The following is a 23857-nucleotide window of genomic DNA, read 5'->3' as shown; positions in this document are numbered from 1 at the left end:
GGGCTCCGGCGGCCGCACCTGTCTGCACGACCGCCACTCAACACACACTCACGTATCACGAGATACAAGCGATATCTTACGCGTTTGTCGAGTGCAACAAAGAGATAACTAACGTCTTTATAGTTCGTCTAACAAAGATAGAATCTACTACCTAACGAATGACGTAGAAAAGAGAGGACTATGATCACCACGCTTTCTTCGATGAGTTTCGGTGTGGCGTAGTTGGCAGGCATGCGAATGAACGAGTGGCAAACACGACGGAGATCGCTGGTAACAGTGCCCGCGAAAGACAAAGATCGAAAATAAAGGACGATACGAGAGAAGAGAATGAAAAAAGAGAAGAGAGAAAACTAACGACAGACAGTGGCGGGTATACTCACCCCCGTATATACAACCCTTTGCGATACGATAATAAACGTATGTTTTCTTATATAGAAATCTATTTAAGAATACTGCCAACTTTTCTTTTTTTATTTGTCAAAACATTTATCAAAGAAAAAAAATTGATAGATATCAAAATCTCTTTCTTTCTTTTCATAAGATCGATTCTTTCAGCCCTTTCGTTGTACTCGACGAATTTCTTTCGCACCTTTTCGCGAGAGACTCGCGTTATCGATCGTAGAACGACCTCACTCATTTCTTCTACTCCCTCGAGGTCAGGAGACAAGATTTTCCCGTCATTTTTTTGAACAATGAATGTCGATAATTTTCTTTGCAATCATCAATGTTTCTCATTCATTAAAATGTTATTAGACAAATACATAATCTTTCAAGTTTGCGAAAACAATATTCCGTTTTTAATCGATCTTTTCTTCGCATTCTTTACTTGTAACTTCTTAACTTGTAACTAAATTCTATTTCTAATTACTGCCTATTGGTCATTTTTGTGTATTAAGCAAAAAAGATATTCTTTATATTTGCAAGCGGAAATTGTTGATCAATAGTATAAGAAAATTCTTTTGATTTGAAACAAACTCTTGATTTAATTATTTTATACATTTTAATATGTACACAGTTACATAGCAATTAATTGTTTTATTAGAAATTGAATAGATGTTTATAGAATAACACACAATTTTTTTAAAATTCATTGTAAGAAAAAATTTAAAAAATAAAACCGAATAATGTTATATCTATAATGTTATTATTGAACTTATATTAGTATATATCTACAATCACAAAATTTGTATTAATAAAAATATAATATTATTATTTTATTTAATAATAATGGCTTTATATCAAATATATATATATATCCCAATATACTTTTATTTTTACTTTATAAAAAAGTTAAAAAAAAATAATTGTAATTTACGTATTTTTCTAATAGATATAAATCATGCCAAAAATATATATAAAAAATTAATAATATACATTCACGAATTGTGAATCATTTAAGAAAGAGCATAGATTAACAAAACAAAATCGTTTAATAAATTTTATATTTTCTTAAGATTATCCCTAGATAAGAATATACTTACATGATTTCCTTCATTTTCGTAAATGACACATCGATCATTCGTAACAATATGATTTTTAGTTAATAATTTTTGTCATTATCCAAACAAATTCGAATCGATAAGTCGGTCATTATGTACTTAATTCTTTTACTTTAAAATTGAAAAAGTAAGTTTCATAATGTAGTTAGAAAAGGCCAAGGGGATCTTAGTCATTAACATCAATGGCCGTTTACCTGGATTTGCTTTCCTGCCTGTTGACTATCGTTTCTTTGATGAACAAGAAAGCAGGCCACTTTGTTTTGACCGATGTCTTTTCTTGTATCTCTTCTTCTCTTTCCCTCTCATTCACGATGAAATCACGGACAAGGTCAAGGCCGTTGGCCTTCATTTCTCGACATCCTCCTACGAGTTCTCTCTCTCTCTCTCTCTCTCTCTCTCTCTCCTCTCTTTCCTCTCTCTCTCCTCTCTCTCTCCTCTCTCCTCTTTCCTCTCTCCTCTCTCTTCTCCTCTCCTTTCTCTTTTTTCAATGTTCTTTCTAATCTTACATACATTGATACGTAACATCTAATGAATATTTATAATGTGATGATTTAAATGGTTTTTAAAACTCTATTATTTACTTAGTTTTATTAATTTTATTTTCAATATAACTACTTTTTTTTATCCCTCTGTCATCTGATTATTTTCCATTTTTTATTTCAGTAGTTATACTATGATGGATTTTTCAATGAAGAAGGAAATTAAAACAAAAATGTTCTTTGCAGAATGAACGATCTTACTTGGTCGACTCGTCTACTACGTGTGGAATTGCACGGAGATGAGAGGACGGCAGCCACTCAGACATTCCGTTGCTCGTACGAACAGGTTTCCTACCGATTGCAGAAAAAAAGCACTTAGACTCGAGTAAGCTAAACAAAGTTATTCGCAGAGAATCGATATACTCGATTTTGGTATAGAAAGAAAGAAACTTGTAAACACTTTCATTTACATTCTCTATGATTATTTTGAAATCTGCAAGATAAATATATTATAAAGATATTTTAGAGAAAATTTCTCATAGAATCGTTTTTTGGACAGAATTTATATTTTTCATGTTAATATTAATTCTTTAATTCATTGTTATGCTATATAATACTATAAACATGTTCTATTATATTTATTATATTATTGACTATATATTTCAAAGACTGAAAATAATACTTATTAACTATATAAATATCGGAATAAAAGTTTTCGTTTCTATACAGATATTGTATTAGTTCAATCATCAATATCATTTATTGATTACTAAATGATAGATAAATAGATTATTTTTAATTTTTTTTTTTTTAAGTAGTTTATAAGATAGATTCAAATATTACACAAGTAATATACAATAATAATTTTACACAATATTATATATTTATTTAATATACATCTTTGCAAATACTATATATGGGACATAGTATTGAAAGAGATGGTTAGACAAGATGCTCGAATATTGTGGTAAGAAATTCCACGATGTACGCTAAAATTCCCTAGGGGCACTTGGGTCAACAGGAAGTCAAGGCCACGCGGTCAATTGCCTCGCGATCCGTCGCCGTTATAAATAGATACGAGCAGTCGGTATCTACGCATCTATTTGCACGCATGCTGTAAAATCCGACTTATTCCGACCAAAGTATAGACAGTTTTTGTTTTTTCTGGACTTTTTTCTAATATATTTCAAAAATTCTTATTTATAAAGTGATATATAAAGAACATATTGATCGTTAAATCCCTTAACTATTTATTCCTATTAATATCTCTTTAATATGAGAAATGAGTTTCTTTCAGATATAAATACAATCGATAGCATTAAAAGAAATAAGAAAAATGGGAAATATCACTTTTTGATTTCTATATAAGTTGATCATTCGAATAATTTGAAAATAAAATAGACTATAATGAAAAAATGAAAATTAAAAGTTCTTATAGAAATTAAAATTTGTTTTCGTTTTAAAAATGAACTTATTATTAGATTTAAATTTGTTAAAAGATATTGCAAGATATAATTTACTATTTAAGATCTTAAATTTTCGTCATTTCTAAATTCATTTGTAAATTCCATTTAATATATATATATATATATATATATATATATATATATATATATATATATATATTCATTTAAATTTATTTCTATTATTTTCACCTTAAACAAATGTTTACGATAAATTTATTGCATTTATTAATTCTTGTGAAAAAAAGGACATTATTATCTTATATTTAGAATATCATATTGTATTTTATTAGAATGCATTAATACAATGATATTACACAAGTAATATAATTTGTTGTAACGAAATGTCAGATATTATCACAATACATAGAGTTTGGACAGAAGGAAACAGTTCCTATGAAACAAGAAGAGTATTTATTGATCCGGTAGATGGTGGATATAGCAAACATGGCTTATAAATCCGCCACGAAAACTATAACTGATACTAATTTGTTTTTTTTGATATGCAATTATTACTCATGTCGATCTTTTATAAAAAAAATCATCAATTCGATAAATGATATGGTCTCTTTTATACTTTTCGTAAAACGCAAAAATTAATATTGGAATGAATTGTTTAAATTCAATATTTTTTATTTCTTAAAAATAATATCAAAATTTATCCTTAAATAACTCCCCAAAAAAATTGTTTAATTTCTTTTTTTATTAATGTATATTTTTTATTTTATGATCAATTTTATTTTATTATTTTTTTTCATTTTTAACAAATATTTCAGATTTTTTAATATAATATTTTAATATAATTTGATAAAAAATATAGGCCGTGGACAAATTCAGGGAAAATAATCCTGTACCACCCTATAGTAGCAGAATATATAATCTCGAGGTCATTGCCCGAACGATCTTTGGGGGTTCCACCATGCCTAGAACGAGGGTGAAATAACTCGGAATACTGGACAGATATCGATCACTTTCTCTCAAAAAGCTAAAATGCAAAGATGCAATTAAATATCTTTATATCTGTTCTATTTATCAATATATATAAAAAATCATTCTAAAATAAATTAAAAAAAAATAACATAATAAAAAGAATCATCTTTCTATATTCTTTCTATATTTTTTTAGTATTTCATATTAAAAATAATTGATTTTTATTTATCATTAAATTTAAATTTTAAACAATTTTTATTACTTTAATTTGCATTATTTATGGCGAGACAAGTAAACATTAAAAAAAAAATTTTTAAATTATATATGAAAAAAAAATAGTAGTTATTTATTAATAAAAAATGAACGTATTAGTAAAAAATTAGTATTATATCTGTAATATAATACTATATATAATAGTAATAATGATTTTTGAATGCCATTATCTATAATCTTAATTCTTTAAAATAAAATTTTCATTCCTTAGATTTTTTTTTTTTCATAAGTTGCATTTTATATTAATGTTCGTTTTACTTTATATAATGGTTAATTTAAAGAAACAAATATAATGTATTTATCAATTTGATGCAGTAATGTTTATTAATTCTTCTTATTTTCTCAACAATAATATGTAAGGATAAAGATCATTTTTAATATATGAGATGTCCAAAAGAAGAGAAGATAGAATAGAACAAGAACAAGGAAGATTCAAAAAATATCTTATAGATAGGAGAAAGAGATAGGATAAGGGTTGTTTAACGGATGGCCATGCCTTTTGGGGCAGTGGCCCTTGCTGTGATGTCTCCGAGGGTGAGAAGGGGCAGACGAGGTCCTACGCGTTATTGAGCGGGCATTTCCCACAAAGCGCAGACGAGGGCAACCACCCCGTAGCGCTGCGGCGCGCAGAGTTCTCTACTCATTCTTCTTTCTTTCCCTCTTATATTTTCTATCTTTCTTTCTCTCCCTCTTTTTTCTGCTTCTTTGTCCAATCTCTGCATCTCTCCCTGCCCTATCTCCATTTTTATCTTTTTTTGTCGTCTTCTTTTTCTTTCTTATGTCTTTTTTTTTCTATATTCTTTTCTATTTAGATAGATATACATACATACATACATACATACATACATATATATATATATATATATATATATATATATATATATATATATATATATAAATGCATTTCTCAAAGATCCTTCTTTTCTACAAATTTCTAAACAGTAATCGATGCTTTTGAATTTAATTGGTAATTAAATTTATTAGATGCTTGTATCTTTTGTCACTTAATTTCTTTTTCTTTTCTCTCTTTTCGAATTTTAATAATAATATAATAACGGAAAATTAAAATTGACTTTGTATTTAAGTATTATATGTAGAAAAATTAAAAAAATTTTTGTGAATGATGATTTTAATATTCGTTTAATAAAATTTTAATAATCTTTATATAAAATATATAAAACAATCTTTATATAATTTTTTATAATAATCTTTAAATTTTCATCTTCAAGAAATCTACATAGAAATTATTTTATTGTTTTTATTTATCTTTTTTTAATTCTCTGTATTCATTCTTTGCTCATCCTTTTAATCTCTTTGTTATATTTTTTATTCATGTTTTTATCAACACACTTTTTTTTCTTTTCATTTTCTGGAAATTTATTATTAAAAAACATATAATCTTCAAATAATAATATTCTTTTTCTTTATAATAATATAATAATGTTTCGAAAATTATTTTTAATTATATTTTATTTTCTTGTAATTACTACAATGATAATATTAATAATAATATACTTAGTTAAATATTTATGATTATTACAATGTACAAAATATATTATATTATTTTTTATTTTTATTTTATATATTATTTTACATATTATTATTTTATTAATATATTATAAATATATTATTATTATATATATTTATATATTATTTTAATTTTTATATATTTTAAACATAATAATTGAAAATATTTTTTATAAATATTAAAATTTTTGTTATCTTTATATTAATAATATAAATATATTTTTTATTATCTTTGTGTTAATAATATAAATATATATTTATTGTCTTATATATTTATTATATATTTATTGTCTCATATTTGATATAAAAAAATCTATTATAAAAAATCTAATTAAAAAAAATTTTTAATTTCACTTTTCTTAAATTTTCTTCCAGTTGTCCGAAATCGATGAATACTAACCCCCGTGAAAACATGAGGAAAAGAGAAATGGATGTATCGATCTCACCCCTAGGGACTTGCTGGGATTAGGATATCACGGTAGCCACCTACAACGAACTATGAAACACCATGCAATAGCGGAAGAATCTTTTTATACTTAGTAATATTATTTAGTGTCACATAAAATCTTGCAAATTAGTATTTTTTAAGAAAATCAATAATTTTTAATAATCTTAAATATTTCAATTAAAATTTATTTTAATACAACAAAGTTATTGGAATATGTTTTTATAATTATTATAAATATTTATATAATAAGTTATATAAATTATTATATAATTTATTACAAGATATCAAATAAGATATCTTTATAATGTATAAAGTAATCAAATAATAATATATATTTCTAAAATTCATAAATTACCTTTTTCTTTAATTTTAATAGATTATTTTTTATTAATAACAATAATGAAAGATGTATTCAATATGTTAAATTCTATATAAAATTGTATTATTTTAATATTAATAATTAATATTTGTATATCATTATTTGATATATTATACATTTATATCAAAAATATTCAATAACTAATATATATTAATACAGTATACAATTTTTATAAATAATATTATATTATCAAGATAATATTAATTTTGAGAAAAATGTAAATACTTATAATTTCGTTCATCTTTGAGGTACCAATCTAATGATGCAACATATCACCCTTAACTTGCACCCTTTGCGTCACACCCATCCTGTTTCCGCATACCACATGCCCTCAACCTATATCTGTCTCTTAGGTCATTGATCTGCAAGGATTCTATTATGAGATATTTATATATATAATTTGAATTATTTATTATAATTTAAAAAAATATTTTTAAATAGTTAAAATAAAATATTGTAAAAATAATGACATTCTATTATAAAATCTATTCTATATATTATTCTGTTTCATATAATTTTATATAATATTTTATTATAATAAAAGGATTGTTATTTAGCAATTTATTTTGAATATATTATTTTATATTATATTTTATTAATTTTTTCATTTAATATAAAATTTTTTGATAGGAAATAACTTATATTTATACGCAAATATATTTACATATTTATTTTAATATATATACTTAAATATATGTATATATAAGATATTATAGAAACGCGTGGTACAAAGATGGAAGAAGATATATCGAAACATCAACAGAATGAGTCAAATAACAAAAGACCACAATTTGGTAACAGAATTCTTTCTAACAATAACAATGTATTTCAACATAATGCATGGTATATTATTGTTTAATATATATATTTATATATTATTGTTTAATATTTAATAATTTGTAATATTAAAGTTTTATAATTATAACCTATAAAATACTTTAAAATAAAATTATTGTATAAAAATTAATCATAATTAATATATTTATTAATCATAATTAATATAATCATTAATCATAATCATAATATCATTAATCAAAAATATCATAATTAATATAATTAATTGTAATTAAAAAAGAATTAATATATTATATTAAACTTAAATATGTATACTTTCATTTATTATGTATAATTTTTATTATTTAAATTATTATTTAAAGGGATAATATTATATGGGATGAAGAACAACAAAATTTAGCAAAACAAAAAGTAAATGAAAACTCAACCATAACTATGTCAGATGAAAAAATTTGGGAATATGAACATGAGGCTTATAAATATTGGGATAAGTTTTATGGAATACATGAAAATAAGTATATAGATCAATTATTAATAATTTCTTTAAATTATGAAATAAATATAATAATTTTTAATAATTTTTTTAAATTATGAAAAAAAATTTTTATTTTTAATGTTACAGATTTTTCAAAGATAGACATTGGTTATTTACAGAATTTCCTGAATTAGCTGTTGATATTGTAAAACAAAATATTAAACAACCTCTAAGATTTAAAAATGAAAACATAAAAAAAAATGGTCAAGAAACTCATGAAAATATCCTTGATTTACCTAGTAAAAATGGAAATAAAATTTTAGAAATTGGTTGTGGAGTAGGAAACACAGTATTTCCAATACTTTTGTATAACACAGATGCAAACTTATTTGTATATTGTTGTGATTTTTCTGCAAAAGCATTAGATATATTGAAACAGAATTCTGCTTATGACACATCGAGGTATAATCTTTTATTTTAAATAACATATTATAACAATATTAGATAACATTATTTATATTTATTTTAAAGATGTAAAGCATTTATTCTTGATGTAACACAAGAGGAATGGGAAACTCCTTTTGAACCAGAAAGTTTAGATATTATTGTGCTGATATTTGTTCTTTCAGCTATTAATCCTGAAAAGTAAATATGTTAAGTATATATATTTTTAAAATATATTTTTAAATAATTTAGTTAAAACTTTATAATTAAAAATATTAATATAATTATATATATAAACTATAATTTATTTCTGCAGAATGAAACACATCATAGAACAAATCCACAAATATTTAAAATCAGGTGGATTGGTTTTGTTTCGAGATTATGGAAGATATGATTTAGCTCAATTAAGATTTAAAAAAGGTAGTTGCCTTGCAAACAATTTTTATGTTCGAGGTGATGGAACTAGAGTATATTTTTTTACACAAGGTATTTAATTTAATATTAAATTAGATATTTAATAAATAATATATAAAAGTAATAAATAAAATAATAAATAAAATATTTATTTACAGAAGAAATTAGGATATTATTTACAAGTTGTGGTTTTATAGAAGAACAAAATCTTATAGACAGGAGATTACAAATTAATAGAGGAAAACAACTTAAAATGTATAGAGTATGGATTCAAGGAAAGTATAGGAAATAAATGAAAATTGCTATAATTGATGTAACTATTTCATTTTTTTTAAATATTATTCTTTTCTAAAATATTAAAGAATTTATAAAACATTTAATCAAAGATAATTATAATTACGAAACAAAGAACAATTATGAAATATATTAAAATATTAAAATAAAATATTTAAATTTTTATCTATAAGTTATTAAAATCTTAAAACATTAAAATATAAGCAATTTGTAATTTATAAGTATTCAAATTTAATAAAATCTTTATACAAGAAAAAGTATTATTTATTTGTATAATATATTTATAATTTGATAATACAAATATATATCTATATTATTTATAATATATTACTATAGAAGAAAAAAATTATAATTAAAAAAAAAAAAATTATATTGGCAACATTGTTTTAAAGCATAAATATGGCGGCGACCGTAATCGTCTTAGTTTAAAGAGAAATAAGTCATTTTTGTGATTCATCACTAAACTATTTACTTTAAATTTACTAAAAATATAGAAAAACATGGGAAATGCTGACACAAAATTAAATTTTCGAAAAGCAGTTGTACAATTGACATCAAAAACGCAGGTGAAAATTGTTATTTATTATTTTGTTCAATAGCATATGATATGTTTGACATTTCAAATCAATTCCAAATATATATAATTTTTGCATTATTTAAATCAGAAAAGATATTTAAATAGATATATAATATCTATATTTTTTTTATAAAATATTATTATTTTACTTTACATTATTTTTTAATTTTATGAAAATTGCTTAATAAATTATAATTTGCCACTATAGGTTACAAAATATAATATTTTTTTTTTTCGTAATTGTAGGTGATTGACGCTTCAGATGATAATTTCTGGGATCAATTTTGGTCTGAAAATGTGACTAATGTACAAGATATTTTTACTTTAATTCCTGCACCTGAAATTCGTATATTAAGAGAAGAAGCTCCTTCAAATTTAGCCACATTATGTTATAAAGCAGTGGAGAAATTGGTGAAAGCAGTTGATAACAGTTGTAGAACACAAAGAGAACAACAAACTGTTTTAAACTGTTGTCGTTTATTAACAAGATTATTACCTTATATTTTTGAGGATGCTGATTGGAAGGGATTCTTCTGGTCTAGTCTACCTGGTAAAGAAGATGAAGAAAGTGTACCTTTAGCTCATTCTTTACTTAATGCTCTCTGTGTAAGATATATTTTTGAAAATAATAAGAAATATTAGAAATTATATTTATAATTATATTTATATTTCTACTTTATATTTTAATTATATTTCTATTTTAGGATCTCTTATTTTGTCCTGATTTTACAGTAGCTGCAAATAAAAAGTCTGGTCCTGTAAGTATTTTTTTATATTTATATAAAATTATAATATATATATAAATTATATTATTAAAACTTTTAGAATATCATGTTAGTATTTATTAAAATGAAATTTTTGGAATTTTTTTAGGATAAAGCAGAAGAATTACAATCTATAGATAGTTGTGAATATATTTGGGAAGCTGGTGTAGGATTTGCCCATTCACCTCCTAGATATCCAATTTTAGATTCAAATAGAACAGAATTACTAAAGTTATTACTAACTTGCTTCAGTGAAACCATGTACAATCCTCCTCTGGATTTATCAGTTACTCCAAACAAATGGATTCAACATTTAACTAGTTCTGAAAATAGGTAAGTTAAAATATTTTTTAATATAAATTTATTATTAATATGTAACAAAATATAAAAATAATTAATTTAAAATATTCATATTTTAATACAGACATGCTTTGCCTATGTTTACATCATTACTGAATACAGTATGTGCATATGATCCTGTTGGACTTGGAGTGCCATACAATCATTTATTATTTACTGATTCGTTAGAACCATTAGTTGATGTTGCATTACAAATTCTTATAGTGACATTAGATCATGATACTAGTGGTAGTACTCCATTAGAAGAAGGAAATATTGGAGATAATTTATTCATTAATTATTTAAGTCGAATTCATCGAGATGAAGGTAAAATTTATATTAAATTATATGTTTTTTGAATAAATAATCAAATAATTATTATTTTTAAATTTTCAGATTTTCAGTTTGTATTGAAAGGTATTACGAGATTATTAAATAATCCATTAATGCAGACATATTTACCAAATTCAACTAAGAAAGTACATTTTCATCAAGAATTATTGGTATTTTTTTGGAAAATGTGTGACTATAACAAGAAATTTTTATATTATGTACTAAAAAGTTCAGATGTTCTTGAAGTATTAGTACCTATATTATATCATTTAAATGATTCGCGTGCCGATCAATGTAAATAATAATCATTAAATAATTATAATTTTGAAAAAATTGATAAAATTTAAATAAATATTTTTATATGTTTAATTAAATATAATTTTGCAGCTCGTGTCGGATTAATGCATATCGGTGTATTTATTTTACTTTTATTAAGTGGAGAACGTAATTTCGGTGTTAGATTGAATAAACCATATACAGCTACAGTACCTATGGATATTCCTGTTTTTACAGGTATTATAATATTAATACATTCTATTTATCAATGTGATATTTTTTTAATTATTTGTAGGTACTCATGCTGATTTGCTAGTCACTGTTTTTCACAAGATAATTACAACTGGACACCAAAGATTACAGCCATTATTCGATTGTTTACTAACAATTCTAGTCAATGTATCTCCATATCTTAAAACACTATCAATGGTGGCTAGTACTAAGCTATTACATTTGCTTGAAGCATTTAGCACTCCATGGTTTTTATTTTCAGCACCTACTAATCATCATTTAGTATTTTTTCTTTTAGAAATTTTTAACAATATCATTCAGGTAATTTTTATAGAAAAAGATTTTTAAATTTAAAATAGAATGAAAATTAAGAAAGTTCATTTTGCATGTTATTAGTATCAATTTGATGGAAATAGTAACTTGGTTTATACTATAATACGCAAAAGACAAGTTTTTCACGCATTAGCAAATTTACCAAGTGATTGTAATACAATTGCAAAGTCTCTTAGTAAAAGACAACGTCGTCATGTACCTGCTAGTACATCTAATGAAAATGTTAATGAAACAGCAATGGAAGGTTCACATCCTGCACAACCTGCAGAACCTGGAACTTTAAAAGCAACTTTATTAGAAACCCCAGGTAAATTTCTGGTATTTTATTATTCGTTATTTGATATTAATATCTTTTGATTAATTATTTCAAAGGTATTGAAAAAATGACTGAAAAAGAATCTGCACATCCATTAAGTCCTTCAGTAAATATTGATGTAGGAAAATCTAATCATCAAAACAATGTAAGCTCTACAGAAGATTTAATGAATTCTACTAAAAACTCTGTTATACCAGTAAGATTATAACAGTATAAATAATCAATAAATATTTTTAATATTCATAAACTATTTATATCTTGTTTTAATAATTAAATAGAAAGGAGGTATTAGAGTGGCAGAACACAATTCTTCTAACAATATAAATCAGTGGGTTCCTTCTAGCGAATGGGTATATCAATGGAAAACTAAACTTCCATTACAAACTATTATGCGATTACTTCAAGTTCTTGTACCTCAAGTTGAAAAAATATGCATTGATAAGTAAATATAATTTATCATTTTTCCTTTTAATTTTTTTATTATAAATTATAAGTATACATTTATTTTATGAAATATTTCAGAGGTCTTACGGATGAAAGTGAAATTTTGAAATTTTTACAACATGGTACATTAGTTGGCTTGTTGCCAGTACCGCATCCTATTCTTATTAGAAGATATCAAGCAAATGCAGGAACAACTGCTTGGTTTAGAACATATATGTGGGGCGTTATATATTTAAGAAATGTTGAACCACCAATATGGTATGATACTGATGTAAAGTTATTTGAAATCCAAAGAGTCTAAACGCAATGAATATTAAGCAAATTATTATTAACTTTAATATCAAAATTTATATATTATTTTTCCTTGAAATATCATTTTCTTAGTATAAAAAAAGAAATCTCAGTAATTTATTTATTATTATTAAATTGTTTCCAATGATAATTTATTTTAATACTTCAGTAACTAGTAAATGACATTTCCACAAATATAATCTTTTTTATGAGTCTATTACACAGAATTATAGAACTGATTTTGCAAATATTAATTATGGAAAATTATAATAACATATTATAATTCTCAATTTTCATTGGTAAATACATAAATATTTGTTACTGTGTAAGTGCCTTCACAAATACAAATTATAAATACATAAATTGATAAATTAGTAAATATATTTAATCAATGATATAGTTCTTTTTCCTTTATCAATTTAATATTTTCAATAAAAAAATATTACTCAATTGTTTATTTTTTATTACTGAATACAATATTATAAAATATTTATTAAAAATAAATGAAATGTAATGTATTAGTCTGTAAATCTGTGTAATAGTAATAAAAATTTTGAAAGACATGATAATTCACACTATTATGCATAATATATTATTTAAAATACAAATATTATTTGTTTTTGTAATATTTTTATTTTATTATGCTTTAAAATTATATAAAAGTATAAAAATAACAAATGAATTTATTAAATTTTAAGTGCACTGATAATTTTTTTTTTTTTTAGATTTTTAATGTTTTGAAGATTAGAAAATGGAGTTCCTTTTTGTTCGTTTCAAATTTTAATTATGTATTTAAATTATCAGATTTCTAATCTCATAATATGAAGTATATTTATTTACTAGAATTTTAAAAATAACAATCGTATATTAAATATATTAGATATATCTAATATATTAGATAAATTTATTTTATAATTAAAATACTTAAAAAAAAAAAATTAATATAATTTCTTTATAAATATATATAATTTTATCTTTTACCTCGATTTAAAAAATTTAATAAGTTAATTTGTTAATACTAATTTTTTATAAAAATATTTTATTTGTATATATAGCAAAAAAAAATCATAAAATCATAAAGAAAATGATTTTGAAATATTAAAATTTAGAAACTTTAATGTTTCTTATGTATTTTAATATTTCTATATGTATTTATATATTGATTGCATTTATACAATCTCAATATTTGTATTTTAAGATTAAAATATTTTTCTTTTAATATATAAGTTTAATAATAAAATAATGTGTAATCACTTCATCACAGCAAAATAAACATCTGCTCTTATTTATTACATGATAAAACTATAAGTATAATGTAGTTTGATATTTATAACAAATTTGGTATATACCAAATTGAAAAAGTAATAAAATAAAAATTTAATATTTTCCTCGATTCAAGCTATATTTTGATATGCAAGATTATAGCTTGAAAATTATAATTAATTATAAATATTAGATATAATATTCTATATAATAATGTATTATATAAATTTATTTCAAATACAAAACAAAATTATTATGTAAACTTTCATTTACATATATAATATATATATAAACAATTTTAATATCGAGAAGAAAAATATATATGTATGTGCGCGTACTAACGTGTATATATATATATGTATATACTTACCTTATATTATGTACAAATATATAATCAAATATTATAAATTATACATTATAATTAATTTTTATTAATCATTATACAATAGAATCAATATTTTATTAATTATTTTAATTCATATTAAAAGATTATAAATTTATTTTAAATGTGGTAAATTATGGAAAGAGTGGACAATCTGCATTAAATATAATTTTATATTTATTTTTTCTATAATTTTAAATTTAAATTTTATTTTATTGTATAATAATTTCATTTTATAAATAAACGAATATATTAATTTTATGTTAATTATAATTATATCATAGTACAATGATTTCTTTATGTTCTTTATGAAAACGTTTTTTATAAGCAAAGAAATGTATTCTTTCATCATAAATCATTTTGTATATCTATCTTTTGCTTAAATAAACTATAAGCATTTATTTATAAAAAAAAAAAATACACATTATATTGCATTAGATATAAAATATCATGGACATCATACTAATTTTTTAATTCAGATATTGTATAATGCCCTGGATGTTATAAGTAATTCTATATTTTATTTGAATTACAGTTGTTATCAAGATATTATATTAATATTTGTATCACAGATGTAAAAGTTTACCTAGCCTAGAAAAATTAATATTAACTTTTTAGTTTTTTATTTGTACAAATTAAAAATTCAATAATGAAGTACTTACTAATATAATTAGAGATGAACTTTTTATGAGCATCAATTTATGTTTACAAAATGTAGTATATGAAAAAATAGTGATAAAATTTTATACATTTTTATATTACTTTATCGCATAACTTTGTCATAAGATGGTGGTGGAGCTTCATCTGATGAATTACTTGGTGGAATCAAAATAGCAATATGGTAAGGTGGTGGTGGATTCTGTCTTACTACAGAAATAGGTCTAATATTTTCATTGGGCATTGTAGTTGTAGATGTAATATGTTCTTCTTGAATTTGATGCTCTTCATGACTGTTACGTTGATTTCGGCAATATAAAATAGAGTATAAACACGCAAATAATGATAATGTTAATAGCCCCCAAAATATAAATATTTCTATACCTTGACCCTTGAAAAAAATATTTGATATTAATTAAAAAAAAAATTAAAAATTATCTATGAAAAATATTTCAATTTACCTTGTCTCCAAAGTAAAATTTTGCAGCAGCAACAAAACCTGCTGCAAGTACAAATGTTATCCAAACACCACATCGTAATCTATAACTTGCAAGTTCTGCATCATTAAATTCCGAAAAATCTAAAAGACTTCTATTTGTTCCATTTGACGTAGTATTTGATAATATCAATTGATTATTTCCTGCAGTTGTTACATTACTATAAACATACAAAAGTTTGATATTTTAACTGTAACTCTTCTTATAATAATTTAAAGACTCATATTACTTATTAACTATTTATTATGAAGGGCGAATCATTTATAAATACTTTCTGATGATAGACATGTATAAGTGAGTCACCCTGTATATAAGAAGAACATGTTCCTCAGATTCCTCTTAGTAGACCTTTTTCTTTAATTACTTGGAGATGTTGTTCAGTTGAGAATGTTGAGTAGAAGAAACTGGAAAATTGTTTTGATTTTCATTATTTGTTCTTATTGTTGTTCTTAGCATTCTGCAACTATTGATGTTACTAGGACCAGCTATATTTCCCATAGTATTCAGATTTTGAAATCGATGAAGTGGTGTAAACATTTGTCTCATATCTGCATTGTATCTACATTGATCTATAAAAATAATAAATGTAAGAATGAAATCATAAAATTTTTCTGCTTTTTTTAATTAAATGAATATTAAAGTTTTATATTTAAAAAAACTATCTTAAATCAATATTCTAAAACTATATTAAATCAATATTCAAAAAAATTATTAAATGATATAATATTATTTAATATTGTTAAATGAATTAAAAAATCGAAAAACTTAAAAATTTATTAAATTTTCTTACTAAAGCGTGTTTTTGATAAAGGTGTGGCGGGGCATCGGTGGCCAGTGAAACCGTAATATCTGCCCGCCGGTTTGTTAATCCAGAAATGCATGCTCTGTTCGTATCGTTTTAAAGATCCATTACTATAAACTTTTTTTAAAATCAATTATAGAAAACTTTCCTTTATCGGTGTCATAAATGTATTCACAATGAGCTTGCAAATGTTTCTAATTCAAGTTCCATTGCTTGTATATTTTAAATCGATGCATCGCATCATAATATTTCTGAGATTCATTATTTATAAAAAAAATTTTTTTAATTTTTCTAAAAATATATTTTTATTTTATATAATTTTAATTGCATTAAAAAACATTGTAAGCAAATTCGAAATAAAATGATAACATGTATTCGAATACATACGTCAATATCAGACCAAACTGCAGCTTGAATTTTTACCTTTGCAAATTAAAATCAGGTATACTAACATTAATGAAATATATATATAGATATTTATGAAATGTTTAATATATAAATAAAAATATAGACAAAATTGATTTTTCAAAATGAAATTAAATATTTAAAAAAAAATTGTATTTTTTTTATAGATTTATAAATCATTTTCTTATTTTTTAATTTCATTTCTTTTTTATAATATTTAATTATTTTTAAATAATATTTAAGTATTACTTAATAATATTTAATTATTTTTAAATAATTAATTTAACTATTTTATTTTATAATATTTAATTATTTCGTAAAAAGTTTATATATATTTAAAAAATATAATGCATTTATCTTATTTAATACATTTATTATTTGAAAAATATATCAATATATATATATATATTTGAAAAAAATGAAAATTTTTTAAAAAATTTTAAATATAAGCATTATATTCAAATATAAATAAAGTTTAATTCTAATAAATCTTTTTTATCACTTTAAATATTTATATATTTTATATTTATTTATTAAAAATTATATATATTTAGATCAATTTTTAAAAATTTTTAATATCTTTTTATTTATTGTAATGTTAAACTTTTAATTGTATAAAAAAATATTATTAAGTTTAAGATGATATATAAAAAATTTAAAATTATGTATATATATATATATATATATATATATATATATATATATATATATATACACATAAATATACAAAATATATATATAAATATATATATATATATTTATATGATTTTAAAATCAAATGACTGAAATGAACTATATATGTGTATATATAAATTCTGCATAATTTATAAATTCTTTGAATTGGTATCTTATTTCTGAATTATATTTAAATTGTTATATATTATATATATATATATTTTTTATCACGAAAAAATGACATTTAAATATATTTATAAATAATACTAATAAATTAATTTTAAAGAATTTATATACATGTAAGATCTAACCTATTTGTTTTTTTGTAGTTTTAACAAATAATGTATAATTATACAAATTTATAATTTTATTAAAATGATAATATTTAAGATTAAACAATACGTATTTCAATCTGAATTATGTTTTTTAAAACGATTTTTTTTTTATTCTGGTATTTGGAATACTAATAATCAAGAAAATATTATTTCAAAATTAAATCATAATTCAGAATTATATCAAGAGAATAAAAAATTATTGAAAGTTGCATTTCTGGGTTTACCAAATGCAGGAAAAAGTACATTAGTGAATAAACTTATACATAGATCTGTATGTATTTTAATTTATATTTGAATTATTTATTATTTTAATAGTTTAATTTTTAAAAGAAAATATTTTTGATAAAGATATGTCCAACATCTTCAAAAGTACATACCACATTACATAAAGCAGAAGCAATATATACTGAGGGAAATACACAAATTATATTCATGGATACTCCAGGATTAGTAATATCTAAAGAAATTAAAACTTACAAATTATTAAAAACATTTGAGGAAGATCCTAAAAGTGCAATTACTGATGCAGATGTTATTGGAATAATACAAGATGTATCTAATATATATACTAGACATAAATTGGAGGATTTTGTTCTTGATTATATAAATAATAAAATAAAAGATACACCATTATTGATGATCTTTAACAAAGTAGATAAATTAAAGAAAAAAAATATATTGTTAGATCTTACAAGAATGTTTACAAATAATAATAATTATCCAAAATTTGATGATATTTTCATGATATCTGCATTAAATGGAGATGGAGTGGATGATTTAAGGGTAATATATAAATATATTATAATAATAATATAATTATTAATGATTAAGTATATATATATATGCATGCGTTTAAATATTTTTAGACTTATTTGCTTGATATAGCTAAAGTAAAAAATTGGAAGTATAAGGAGGAATTTTATACTGATCAATCAATTAAAACTATAATAGAACAAACAGTTAGAGCGAAATTATTGGATATACTTCCATATGAAATGCCATATAAAGTGAAAATAATAATTGATTATTTAGAGTTTGGAGATGATAATATTAATACCTTTGTAACATTAGATTGTCCTAAAGCAAGATATGTAAAAATTTTATTAAAAATGAAATCTCATAAAATTAAATGCTTAGCATTTGATGTAGAAAAGGAATTACGTCATGCATTTAGAACTACTGTAATTGTACGTATAAATGTAAAATATACAAACACTAAATCATCTTAATTACATACAATAAAATCATTTTTATAAATAATAATAATAGAATTTTTATAAATAATAGAATAAATATTTGTTTATCTTTTATATATTATTTTATTTTATAAAATAAGATTTATAATAAATTTATCTATTTATATAATATTATTATTAATATTATTTAAAATTATAAATATATAATATTATTAAAATACATAATATTATAATTTTTTAAACATTTCATTAAATTTTCAAAAATAAAATATTAAATATTAATTATAGTTACTATTAAGATCGTTAAAATAAGGAAAACTAAAATTATTTCCTTTCAAATTTTCTTCTATCCATTTATTAGCTTTAGCATTAAGTTCTTCACTGAACATGTCCTTCCATCCATTACTTTGGCCTTTTCTAACAAATGTTCCTGATGTTATAATATCACATTTCTTTAATTCTGATAAATTTACCATTGGATTGTTTCGAAAATTTTTAATATTTAAATAATCTTCTACTTTTTTTATTTCCTCCTCAGTATAATCTTTTCCAAGAAATTTAGCAATTTTTTTAATTGCTTTTGAAAAATCCTATTGTAAAAAGGATTTAAAAATATAAAAAATATATTAATGATAGAAATTTCAAAAATTAAGTTTTCAAATATTTAACTTACATATTGCATTTCTTCATAAAACATGAATAAAACATTTGGATGATTTCTATGTGTCCATGCTTCCTTCAAATGTTCCCAATAGGGACTCCATGGTGCTAAATAATTTTAATATTTTATAAATTTTTTTTTATTTTTTTTATTAATATTTAATATGAATACTTTAAAACTTATTTAATAAAACTCACTAAGATTATTTTGGAAGTAATACCAAAATGTTGTAAAATCACCTATATATCCTTGGGTTTTAATTGCTTTATTTAAATAATACCATGAAACAGCAACATCTTTTGGATTTCTTGCAATATATATTATCTTAAATCAGAAAATGTAATTTTTGAATAAAATTATATAATGAAAAATAATAATATAACTTATTTTTATAAATATAAATTTATTATAAATCTACCTTACAACCACTTTCTAAAATGTTGGGTAATAAACTAAATGGAAAATGTGATTTTATGAACCTCTTAGAAGGTATTTTTTCTAAGATATCATACCCTGGTTGTGCAATTTTTTTACATAATTCTTCTTTATCTTTATCTCCTTTATTGAGTTCTAAAAACTCACGCGTTACCTCAGGATGATTGAACATGCTAAATCTACAAATAATATTTATAATGATAATAGATCTTTTGTGTAAAACAAATATTTTGCAATATAATAAATAGTGTTCAACTAGATGAAAATTTAAAAATATAAAAAGTTTTTCACATCAAATTAAAAAAATTAAAATTGAAAAAATTATATTTTTGATTTTGTTTTTTAATTATTGACAATTAAAAATGAATATACAGCAGCTTAAATAATAGGAAACACAGTCATCTTCAAATTATAATATTTAATTTTATTTTATTTTCTATATTTTGTTTAAGATAAGTTGATATCTATTGATATCATTAAATAAATATAACATTCATTACTCCTAATTATTTTATATTCGTTCGAATAGAGAGATTTGTTCGTATCTAGAGATATTTTTATCAATTTTTATTTATGAATAACAATTGAAAAATAGCCAAAAATATTTTTTTTTCATTTTTAATTTTTATTTTATTTTAACTTCAAAATCATTTTTTTAAATTTTAGGCGAAAATTTGAATTTTTTTTTAAATCTGTAGACAAACTTTATATATATAATTTACACGATTTTAGATTTTAATTATTGAAAATATTAATAAATAGTTTCATATACTTTACAATATTATTAATTTTCTATTCCGTTCTATTTCCTTTTCTAATAATATAATTATATGTTGTTTGCATGCAATTTTGATTGTAGATTATTATATATTATCAACGAATAAGCTGTATAATTTTTAACGGATAACATGCTCATATAATTATTAGTCGTAATATTACATAATTGATTCATAATTGATATAATTGATATAATTTACTTATAAATATTATATTATATACATGCATTATTATATTATAAATTATTGTTTTAATAATCCATAATAAATTTTTAAAATCATTATATTATTGATAAAAATTAACTTTTTTATATATCTTTAATTAAAATTTTTTACTTAATTTAATTTAATTTTATAATTGTAATTATACTTACTCAAGAAATGGAAATCGTTCTGCTAAAAGTTCTGTCTTTGCTCTTTTAAAATCTAAGTTATTTGATAATAACCAGACTAATTCTTGAGTCCATGTTGTACCTACAAAAAAAAAAATAAAAATAAAAAAAATTTTAAAATCCTTTAAAAACGAATAATTAACTTTATTGTTTAAATATTTATATATAAAAAAATATCGATAATCGTAATAATCGAATTGTATCGATTATACCTGTACTATTCAAAGTTTTAAATCATTATTGTTGCTGATCTTTTAAATAAATAATAATAAATCCTTTTATACTTTAACAAAAAAAATGTATAAAAATTTAAATATTAATTGTTAATATAATAAAACTGAGTTAAAAATAAAAATTAATTTCATTATCGTTAATAACAAAATATATTTTAAAAACATATTACTTACCGGATCTAGGATAAGATAAAACCCAAATATCATCTGGTCTAGCCTTAAAATTATAAAATCCTTTACCTTCTATTGTATATTTATGAGGAAAAAACCATTTTTTTGGACCTACAAGCACCCAACCTGTTCTCTCACCCTTAAATATTTCTAACATTTTTTTTGTATTTTCTTTGTTCAAGTATTCATATTTCGGTGGTTCAAGAGTCATTTTTGTGTATTTTAATCTATAAAATAAATTTATGTCAAGAAAATATAAAAATTCAATAATAGCAATTTATAATATTATTTAATATAATATTATTTGATATTCATAATTAATATTCATGATTAATATTTTTTGAATTATCTAAAAAAATCTAAAAAAATCACCAAAAAAATATAAAAAATATGGCAAAAAACTTAAAAATTAAAAATATTTATTATAAAATAATAATATTTCATAAAAAATATTTTTTGAATTCTTATAAATATAAAATACTATTAGACTATTAATAATCCACTTATTTCAAAAAAAATTCGACTACATAAAAATTTACAAAACATTCTTTACTATTTAATTTTAATTGTAAAAATAAATTTAAATATTAGTAATATAACGAAACGATATAACGTTCATAAAAAATATAAAATATAAAAAATATTGTTAAATTATTTTTTTTTCAATCCGTATTATGATTAATCGATCGTATCCGTATTATGATTAATGATTAATATATCGAGTAGTAAAAATACGAATTATTAAAAGAAAAGAAAGTTTCATTATTTTAGAATAAGTTTTATCATGAAACAATATATATATTAATAAGTAGTTTCAATTGATGTTAACAATTTAAATTGATTAAAAAATAAACAAATTTTATACTATATGTTAGAAAAGATTATCTTATCTTATAAGTAAATCGCAATTTATATTGCAATATTTTTTTTAAATTTATTTGAAAAATTAAAATAAATAAATTAGTAATATTAATTTAAAGAAATAATATATTATCTTTCATTTAAAAATTAAATTAATTACTTATATTATTTACTAATATTAATATTATTAAAAAATATTAAATTGATGTAAATTTTTTATTAACAAATAAAAAATTATATCTATTACCAATACAAAACGATGTTCATACAACGAAGAAGAACGAGTAACTGTCAGAAATCGGAATAAATGTCGCTTTTAAACCTGAAGTATTCAGGTTAACAAACTTTCACCAAACATTATAATAATTTCTCAATTATCCGATTTCTCACAAAACAAAAAGCGATTATCAATTCCATCCTTGTGAAAATAAAAATTTTTGTATTTGAACTGTGTATATTATTATTAAAATTTTATTTATCTTCTAAATATTTATTTCAATAAATATTTTTATAACTGTTTATTTAAAAAATAAAATCTGATTTTCTGATAAATCTAATATACTTCTAATAAACCTCATATCGCTATTAAATCAGATTTCATTTCTATTTTTGTTATTTGTTTTAATTTTGATTGTGAATTTGATTAAATGATTGTAAATTTCATTATAAAAATTAAAAATTACAAATATATATATAATATAAATATTATAATTACAAATACTATTTGAAGAATATTAGTAAATTTATTCAAACTTTATTGAAGTAATTTTCATAAATTACATTTTTGGA

The 23857-nt window shown here is 21.3% G+C and overlaps 5 protein-coding genes and 1 long non-coding RNA gene across 9 annotated transcripts; 4 read left to right on the top strand and 2 right to left on the bottom strand.

The window, feature by feature from the left end:
- Positions 1-41: 41 nt before the first annotated feature.
- Positions 42-6781, top strand: LOC102655840. Its single transcript, XR_409823.3, has 3 exons — positions 42-417; positions 2225-2363; positions 6547-6781. It is a non-coding gene; the product is annotated as an uncharacterized LOC102655840 (long non-coding RNA).
- Positions 6782-7679: 898 nt separating this feature from the next.
- On the top strand, positions 7680-9446 carry LOC552093 (methyltransferase-like protein 2-A). 2 transcript variants are annotated; one of them, XM_006563941.3, is made up of 6 exons: positions 7680-7792; positions 8156-8308; positions 8416-8730; positions 8800-8913; positions 9029-9201; positions 9288-9446. In XM_006563941.3, exons 2-6 carry the CDS (start codon positions 8229-8231, stop codon positions 9419-9421), a joined length of 816 nt encoding a protein of 271 aa, XP_006564004.1. In that variant the 5' UTR covers positions 7680-7792; positions 8156-8228; the 3' UTR covers positions 9422-9446. The 2 variants fall into 2 exon arrangements, with proteins under 2 accessions (XP_006564004.1, XP_624474.1); XM_624471.6 differs by having other exon boundaries at positions 7695-7841.
- Positions 9447-9801: 355 nt separating this feature from the next.
- LOC550991 (protein HID1) lies at positions 9802-13382 on the top strand. Of its 2 annotated transcripts, none has more exons than XM_623462.5 (12): positions 9802-9989; positions 10247-10606; positions 10705-10758; positions 10874-11097; positions 11189-11430; positions 11500-11730; positions 11824-11949; positions 12008-12264; positions 12340-12583; positions 12649-12737; positions 12871-13034; positions 13115-13382. In XM_623462.5, exons 1-12 carry the CDS (start codon positions 9924-9926, stop codon positions 13335-13337), a joined length of 2280 nt encoding a protein of 759 aa, XP_623465.2. In that variant the 5' UTR covers positions 9802-9923; the 3' UTR covers positions 13338-13382. The 2 variants fall into 2 exon arrangements, with proteins under 2 accessions (XP_623465.2, XP_006564003.1); XM_006563940.3 differs by having other exon boundaries at positions 12649-12788.
- A 1953-nt stretch (positions 13383-15335) lies between these two features.
- LOC726365 lies at positions 15336-17379 on the bottom strand. 2 transcript variants are annotated; one of them, XR_001702613.2, is made up of 6 exons: positions 17316-17379; positions 16917-17219; positions 16491-16695; positions 16091-16286; positions 15635-16020; positions 15336-15563 (listed from the first exon to the last, which is right to left on the bottom strand). XR_001702613.2 is itself a non-coding variant. In XM_006563937.3 (5 exons), exons 2-5 carry the CDS (start codon positions 17005-17007, stop codon positions 15736-15738), a joined length of 777 nt encoding a protein of 258 aa, XP_006564000.1. In that variant the 5' UTR covers positions 17008-17219; positions 17316-17379; the 3' UTR covers positions 15336-15735. The 2 variants fall into 2 exon arrangements, 1 of the variants encoding a protein (XP_006564000.1); XM_006563937.3 differs by having other exon boundaries at positions 15336-16020.
- A 958-nt stretch (positions 17380-18337) lies between these two features.
- Positions 18338-19606, top strand: LOC726385 (GTPase Era, mitochondrial). Its single transcript, XM_026439397.1, has 3 exons — positions 18338-18614; positions 18692-19126; positions 19210-19606. Exons 1-3 carry the CDS (start codon positions 18384-18386, stop codon positions 19570-19572), a joined length of 1029 nt encoding a protein of 342 aa, XP_026295182.1. The 5' UTR covers positions 18338-18383; the 3' UTR covers positions 19573-19606.
- Positions 19607-19796: 190 nt separating this feature from the next.
- LOC411376 (estrogen sulfotransferase) lies at positions 19797-23509 on the bottom strand. Its single transcript, XM_026439396.1, has 7 exons — positions 23316-23509; positions 22211-22434; positions 21786-21885; positions 20619-20814; positions 20398-20524; positions 20213-20307; positions 19797-20129 (listed from the first exon to the last, which is right to left on the bottom strand). Exons 2-7 carry the CDS (start codon positions 22416-22418, stop codon positions 19818-19820), a joined length of 1038 nt encoding a protein of 345 aa, XP_026295181.1. The 5' UTR covers positions 22419-22434; positions 23316-23509; the 3' UTR covers positions 19797-19817.
- Between the last annotated feature and the right edge of the window lie 348 nt (positions 23510-23857).

Source organism: Apis mellifera, linkage group LG3, assembly GCF_003254395.2.
Source record: "Apis mellifera strain DH4 linkage group LG3, Amel_HAv3.1, whole genome shotgun sequence".
Taxonomy (NCBI): domain Eukaryota; kingdom Metazoa; phylum Arthropoda; class Insecta; order Hymenoptera; family Apidae; genus Apis; species Apis mellifera.
The sequence above is the reverse complement of the archived record's forward strand: the minus strand, read 5'-3'. Positions and strand labels throughout refer to the sequence as shown.

What these genes read in the sequence shown, in the direction of transcription:
- LOC552093 (XM_624471.6), top strand. Translation starts at nt 7,732, where the DNA reads ATGGAAGAAGATATATCGAAACATCAACAGAATGAGTCAAATAACAAA. An exon ending in GTATTTCAACATAATGCATG is followed by an intron (nt 7,842 to 8,155) that starts GTATATTATTGT and finishes TATTATTTAAAG; the next exon opens with GGATAATATTATATGGGATG. An exon ending in AGTATATTTTTTTACACAAG is followed by an intron (nt 9,202 to 9,287) that starts GTATTTAATTTA and finishes ATTTATTTACAG; the next exon opens with AAGAAATTAGGATATTATTT.
- LOC550991 (XM_006563940.3), top strand. Translation starts at nt 9,924, where the DNA reads ATGGGAAATGCTGACACAAAATTAAATTTTCGAAAAGCAGTTGTACAA. An exon ending in TTAACTAGTTCTGAAAATAG is followed by an intron (nt 11,098 to 11,188) that starts GTAAGTTAAAAT and finishes ATTTTAATACAG; the next exon opens with ACATGCTTTGCCTATGTTTA. An exon ending in AACTTTATTAGAAACCCCAG is followed by an intron (nt 12,584 to 12,648) that starts GTAAATTTCTGG and finishes ATTATTTCAAAG; the next exon opens with GTATTGAAAAAATGACTGAA.
- LOC726365 (XM_006563937.3), bottom strand. Translation starts at nt 17,007, where the DNA reads ATGCATTTCTGGATTAACAAACCGGCGGGCAGATATTACGGTTTCACT. An exon ending in TTTATCAAAAACACGCTTTA is followed by an intron (nt 16,696 to 16,916) that starts GTAAGAAAATTT and finishes TTATTTTTATAG; the next exon opens with ATCAATGTAGATACAATGCA. An exon ending in AATTTTACTTTGGAGACAAG is followed by an intron (nt 16,021 to 16,090) that starts GTAAATTGAAAT and finishes ATTTTTTTCAAG; the next exon opens with GGTCAAGGTATAGAAATATT.
- LOC726385 (XM_026439397.1), top strand. Translation starts at nt 18,384, where the DNA reads ATGATAATATTTAAGATTAAACAATACGTATTTCAATCTGAATTATGT. An exon ending in ATAAACTTATACATAGATCT is followed by an intron (nt 18,615 to 18,691) that starts GTATGTATTTTA and finishes TTTTTGATAAAG; the next exon opens with ATATGTCCAACATCTTCAAA. An exon ending in ATGGAGTGGATGATTTAAGG is followed by an intron (nt 19,127 to 19,209) that starts GTAATATATAAA and finishes AAATATTTTTAG; the next exon opens with ACTTATTTGCTTGATATAGC.
- LOC411376 (XM_026439396.1), bottom strand. Translation starts at nt 22,418, where the DNA reads ATGACTCTTGAACCACCGAAATATGAATACTTGAACAAAGAAAATACA. An exon ending in TTTATCTTATCCTAGATCCG is followed by an intron (nt 21,886 to 22,210) that starts GTAAGTAATATG and finishes TTTTTTTTGTAG; the next exon opens with GTACAACATGGACTCAAGAA. An exon ending in TTTATGAAGAAATGCAATAT is followed by an intron (nt 20,130 to 20,212) that starts GTAAGTTAAATA and finishes TTTTTACAATAG; the next exon opens with GATTTTTCAAAAGCAATTAA.